Here is a 6,000-nt window from a genome sequence, read left to right on the forward strand (position 1 = left end):
ACCCCTGTAATCCCAGCACTTTGGGAGGCCAAGGCAGGCGGATTGCCTGAGCTCAGGAGTTTGAAACCAGCCTGAGCAACACAGCGAAACCTCATCTCTACTAAAAACACAAAAGGCTGGGTGTGGTGGCTCACGCCTGTAATCCCAGCACTTTGGGAGGCTGAGGCAGATGGATCACCTAAGGTCGGGAGTTCGAGACCAGCCTGACAAACATGGAGAAACCCTAAAATAAAAACATTAGCCAGGCGTGGTGTCGCATGCCTGTAATCCCAGCTGCTCGGGAAGCTGAGGCAGGAGATTTGCTTGAACCCGGGAGGCGGAGGTTTCGATGAGCCAAGATCGCACCATTGCACTCCAGCCTGGGCAACAAGAGCAAAACTCCATCTCAAAATAAATAAATAAATAAAAATACAAAATAAAAATACAAAAAAATTAGTCAGTCAGGTGTGGTGACGGGCGCCTGTAATTCCAGCTACTCGGGAGGCTGAGGCAGGAGAATTGCTTAAACGCAGGGGGTGGAGGTTGCAGTGAGCCAAGATCATGCCACTGCACTCCAACCTGGGCAACAGAGCGAGACTCTGTCTCAAAACAAACAAATAAACAAACAAAAAACACTTACAAAGCACTTCCTGTGTGCCAGGCCCTATTCTGAACTTTTCACACATAGCAGGTCATTTCATCCTGATAGCCTTCCCCAGCAGTGAGTGAAGCAGGCCCAGAGTGGATGGGGAAATTTGCCTAGGCTGCACAGCCTGCTCAGGCCCAGCTTCCCTCTAGCAGGAAGGCAGTGGGATCCCACCTGGGCTGCATCCCCTTCTCTGCTTCTTGGGGGACCTGGGGCTACCATGGGAGAGGAGAGCCTGGGGACCCAGGGAGAGGGCACTTTTGTCTTTGAACTGCAAGCCATCTGTGGTACTGCATAGGGGGCTTGGTATGACCCTTGCCGCCTTCACCAGGGTGAGGACCCCACCCCGTGGCAGGTGGAAGCCAAGACTCAGAGGTTCCCTCCCTGCCCTTCACCACCCCTCCCTAGAGGGGCAGCTGTGGCGCTCCACTGATCCCATGCCCCACCTCCTGGCCCATCCAGCCTCTTGCTGGGCACCACAGGGGTGAGGACCCAGCACATGTGAGGGCTTTTTTTTTTTTGAGATGGAGTTTCGCTCTTGTTGCCCAGGCTGGAGTGCAATGGCTCGATCTTGGCTCACCACAACCTCTGCTTCCCGGGTTCAAGTGATTCTCCTGCCTCAACCTCCCTAGTAGCTGGGATTATAGGCATGTGCCACCACGCCTGGCTAATTTTGTATTTTTAGTAGAGACGGGGTTTCTCCATATTTGTCAGGCTGGTCTCAAACTCCTAACCTCAGGTGATCTGCCCGCCTCGGCCTCCCAAAGTGCTGGGATTACAGACATGAGCCACCACGCCCTGCCATTTTTTTTTGAGGCGGAGTTGCCCAGGCTGGAGGCTGGAGTATAGTGAGCATGATCTCAGCTCACTGCAACCTCTGCCCTCTGGGTTCCAAAACCCATTCCTCCTGCCTCAGCCTCCCAAGTAAAAACAAGGTTCAGGCTCCTACACACAATACACAACTAATTTTTTTTTTTTTTTTTTGGAGACGGAGTCTTGCTCGCCACCCAGGCTGGAGTGCAGTGCCGGATCTAAAGCTCACTGCAAGCTCCGCCTCCCGGGTTTACGCCATTCTCGCTGCCTCAGCCTCCGAGTAGAAACTGGGACTACAGGCGCCCGCCTCGTCGCCCGGTCTAGTTTTTTTGTATTTTTAAGTAGAGACAGGGTTTCACCGTATTTAGCCGGAATGGTCCTCGATCTCCTGACCTCGTGATCCGCCGTCTCGGCCTCCCAAGTGCTGGGATTACAGGCTTGAGCACCTGCGCCCGGCCAATTTTTGTATTTTTAGTAGAGATAAGGTTTCACTATGTTGGCCACGCTGGTCTCAAATTTCTGACCTCAGGTGATCCGCCCACCTCGGCCTCGCAAAGTGCTGGGATTACAGGCATAAACTACCGTGCCCAGCTGCATGTGAGGGCTTTAATCTCCCCTGGCACTCTAAGTGCTCCTGGGTGCTGGGTCAACAGCGTAGTCATGTGCGGAGGGGCTGGTCCTGGGTGCCGGGATCGGGGCCTTCCCAGCTGCAGAGCCATTGTGGCCCTCTCCCCACAGGGAACTTCTAATGGATTGGGGTCCATAGATGACATCGAAACAGGTAATGTCCCTGATATGAGGGAACAAGTGGAAATTGAGGCCCCAGGTTGGGGGGCACTCAGCCCCCCACCCCTGATGTCCCCTAGAGGTCAGGGGAGTCAAGTCCTCTCCCCATCCCAGCCCTGTAGATGAGAGGGCCTTTGAGGGGTTCCCCACCCTGATACTCCCTGAGGCATGGGAGAAAACAGTGGGTTGAGAGCCACAGACCTGCTCAGGGAGGGGAGGGCATCTCTAGCCTGGCGGAGGCGGGTGCTGCCTCTTAGCTGGGTGCAACAGTCCCATGGCCTTCACTCCAGGCTGCCTGCACATCCCTGCCTCTTCCAAAGCCCTTTCCCCTCCTCTTCCTCATTGGCTTCCAGAAAAGGTTGCCTTTTTAAGAGTGTCCCTGGGAGAGGGCATTGCTTACCCCAGAGGAAGGAGGCAGCAACAGTGGACATTCAGGCATTGAGCCTGGGCCAAGCGTTGACATCATAGGACTGAGGGCCCCTGCCAGCTCTGGGGCTGTGGCCTTCTTTGACCACCCCCTGAGTGTCTGCCAGTGGGATCAGCCGATGGGGAAGGCAGGGTTCCTGGGAAGAGCTGAAGGAAGAAGGGAAGGTATTGGGTGAGCGTCGTGGGGCTCAGGATGCCTCCTCCACCCCCACCAAGCAGTGCTCCCCTTTATCTCTTGCCCACCCCATCCGCAGACTGCTATGTGGACCCTCGAGCCTCCCCGGCCCTCCTCCCCTCCACGCCCACGATGCCCCTATTCCCTCATGTTCTGGACCTGCTGGCCCCCCTGGACAGCAGCAGGACCCTCCCCAGCACCGACAGCCTGGATGACTTCTCAGATGGGGATGTCTTTGGCCCAGAGCTGGACACCCTCCTGGACTCACTGGTGAGCCACACCGCCCTCCTTGTGCTCCCCTGAGTCCCTCTCCCCGCCGTGTCTCCATTGTCCCGGGGTGGAGGGAAGGCCCCCATGCTCATGTCATGTGTCTCAGGAGGAGGCCTCAGTAGGGACAGAAATGAAGCTGCAGACTGGGCATAGTGGCTCATGCCTGTAATCCCAGTACCTTGGGAGGCCAAGACAGGCGGATCACTTCAGGTCAGGAATTTGAGACCAGCCTGGCCAACATGGTGAAACCCCGTCTCTACTAAAAATACAAAAATTAGCCGGGCATGGTGGCGCATGCCTCTGGTATCAGCTCCTCAAGAGGCTAAGGCTGGAGAATCGCTTGAACCCGGGAGGCGGAGGTTGCAGTGAGCCAAGATCACGCCACTGCACTCTAGTCTGTGCAATGGAGCGAGACTCCGTCTCAAAAAAAAAAGGAAAAAAAATGAAGCTCCAGAATGTCTGGCCAGAAGGGACCATAGTGAGCACTGCTCCCCCGTGGGACAGGCTGAAGCCAGGGGACAGGGTGCAGGTCTCCTTGCTTCCCCAAGTGCCTGATGCTGCCCAGGCCTGGGCAGTCCTGTTTTCCTCTGACCCCTCCCTCTGTCCCTGCCTCGTAGTCTCTGGTCCAGGGTGGCCTGTCTGGCAGCGGCGTGCCTAGTGAGTTGCCCCAGCTGATACCCGTGTTCCCCGGCGGGACCCCACTGCTACCACCTGTGGTGGGTGGCTCCATCCCTGTCTCCAGCCCACTGCCCCCCGCCTCCTTCGGCTTGGTCATGGACCCCTCCAAGAAGCTGGCCGCCTCTGTGCTGGATGCCCTCGATCCCCCGGGCCCCACGCTGGACCCCCTGGACCTGCTCCCATACTCGGAGACCCGACTGGATGCACTCGACAGCTTTGGGTCGACACGAGGCTCCCTGGACAAACCTGATTCCTTCATGGGTAAGGCCATAGGTGGGCACGTTCACCCTCCCTGGACAGGTTGTACAGTGCTGTGGTCTCTCTGGTCCCTGGAGAGCGGAGTGGAGTTACAGATCTCTCTGTCCCCATTACCCCTTAGCAATCCCGGGCCATGTCTATGTGCTGCTGTCTCTCCAGTGCTCGGCACAGTGTGGGGCTGGGCCTGAGGGGCGGGTGTCTTCTTCAAGATCAAGCAGAGGAGAGCTATGACAGTCCAGGCCTCTAGACTCCCAGTCTGGTGCTCCCTGCCCAGTCTCCCAGGACCCTGGGTCACCAGGCTGGTGAGATCCCATGGGATGATCCTGAGGCTGGGGGCAGGGCACAAGGTCATGGCCTCCCACAGCACCACTCTGGGCTGGGTGCCAGGGACCCAGGGAGGAAGCCGGGTTGTCTGGGCCCTGGTGGGGCTAGCTTTCGGCAGTCGGAGACAGCCCAGGGCACTCGACTGAGAGGGCTTAACGGGACAGTGGGGGCATGGAGGGGATTCACTCAGCCTCAGGGCCAAAGGAGGCTTCCTGGAGGAAGTGGTCTTGAAGGAAAAGCTCTTGAAGGCGGGGTCTTGAAGGAAAAGGTCAAGTTCTCTGCCTGCCAGGCAGAGGAAGCAGGGGCACTATCCTGGCACAGCATGGCGTGGGGCTGGCTGATGAGGAGAGCAGCTGGGGTGGGGGCCTTGGTCTCCAAGGACCTGGGAGCAAGCTAAGGAACTTGGGCTTTTTCCTAGGGGCAGCAGGAAGCCCTGGCAAGTTTAAGCAAGGAGTGGACACACTCGGGCTGGGAGGCGTCTTTGCCCCAGAGTAGTGGAGAGGAGAGGATAGAGTCAGGGGTTCAGCGGGAGTGGGAGAGGACGTGTGGCCTGGAGGCTTCTCTGAGTTAGCAACACATAAGGGGAAGCCCTAGGAAGGCCCCTCACGCCTCAGAGCCAGAGCCACTGACCCCTATGTCTTCTCCCTGCCCAGAGGAGACCAACTCACAGGACCACCGTCCCCCTAGCGGTGCTCAGAAACCAGCCCCTTCGGTGAGTGACTGGAGTGGGGATCCAGGCCTCTCATCCCCTGCTGGGGGCTGTGGGTTCTAGAGTCGGGGAATGAGCCGTCTGCACGGGGTAAGGTGCTGCATTCCCCATGGCGGGCACCCCCAGAGGGGATGGATCAAAGATGGTTACCTTGTGTCCTTCCTCACCAAGCCATGTGCTGGGCAGGCACACAGAGGGCACCATTGCCCTTGTCTGGTAGAAGAATTCAAGTCTCAGAGGGTGAAGTGACTTCCCCAGGGTTAGTAACATCCCTGGTCTCCAGACTCAGCCAGGTCCTGAGTTTAAAAGAGCATCTGGGCCGGGCGCGGTGGCTCACGCCTGTAATCCCAGCACTTCGGGAGGCTGAGATGGGCAGATCACAAGGTCAGGAGATAGAGACCATCCTGGCTAACATGGTGAAACCCTGTCTCTACTAAAAATACAAAAAATTAGCTGGGCGTGGTGGTGCGCACCTGTAGTCCCAGCTACTCGGGAGGCTGAGGTGGGAGAATGGTGTGAACCCAGGAGGCGGAGCTTGCAGTGAGCCAAGATCACACCATTGCACTCCAGCCTGGGTGACAGAGCAAGACTCCATCTCAAAAATAAATAAATAAATAAATAAAAGAGCATCTGATGAAGGGCTGGGCATGGTGGCTCACGCCTATAATCCCAGCACTTTGGGAGGCCAAGGCGGATGGATCGCGAGGTCAGGAGTTCGAGACCAGTCTGGCCAATATTGTGAAACCCCGTCTCTATTAAAGATACAAAAATTAGCTGGGTGTAGTGGCGGACACCTGTAATCCCAGCTACTCAGGAGGCTAAGGCAGGAAAGTTGCTTGAACCTGGGTGGTGGAGGTTGCAGTGAGCCGAGAGCACGCCATTGCACTCTAGCCTGGGCAACAAGAGCAAAACTCCATCTCAAAAAAAAAAAAAAAA

At 57.0% G+C, this 6,000-nt stretch overlaps 1 protein-coding gene across 1 annotated transcript in view; it reads left to right on the forward strand.

Annotated features, from left to right (window-relative positions):
- The window catches only part of ZC3H7B (zinc finger CCCH-type containing 7B), a 65,990-nt gene that overhangs the window by 37,629 nt on the left and 22,361 nt on the right, over positions 1–6,000 (forward strand). Inside the window, exons 8-11 of the mRNA XM_017870285.1 lie at positions 2,177–2,219; positions 2,905–3,095; positions 3,713–4,034; positions 5,009–5,067. Coding sequence (XP_017725774.1) covers positions 2,177–2,219; positions 2,905–3,095; positions 3,713–4,034; positions 5,009–5,067 — 615 coding nt within the window. The remainder of the gene's footprint in view (positions 1–2,176; positions 2,220–2,904; positions 3,096–3,712; positions 4,035–5,008; positions 5,068–6,000) is intronic.

Source organism: Rhinopithecus bieti, unplaced genomic scaffold, assembly GCF_001698545.2.
Source record: "Rhinopithecus bieti isolate Rb0 unplaced genomic scaffold, ASM169854v2 scaffold_4967, whole genome shotgun sequence".
Taxonomy (NCBI): domain Eukaryota; kingdom Metazoa; phylum Chordata; class Mammalia; order Primates; family Cercopithecidae; genus Rhinopithecus; species Rhinopithecus bieti.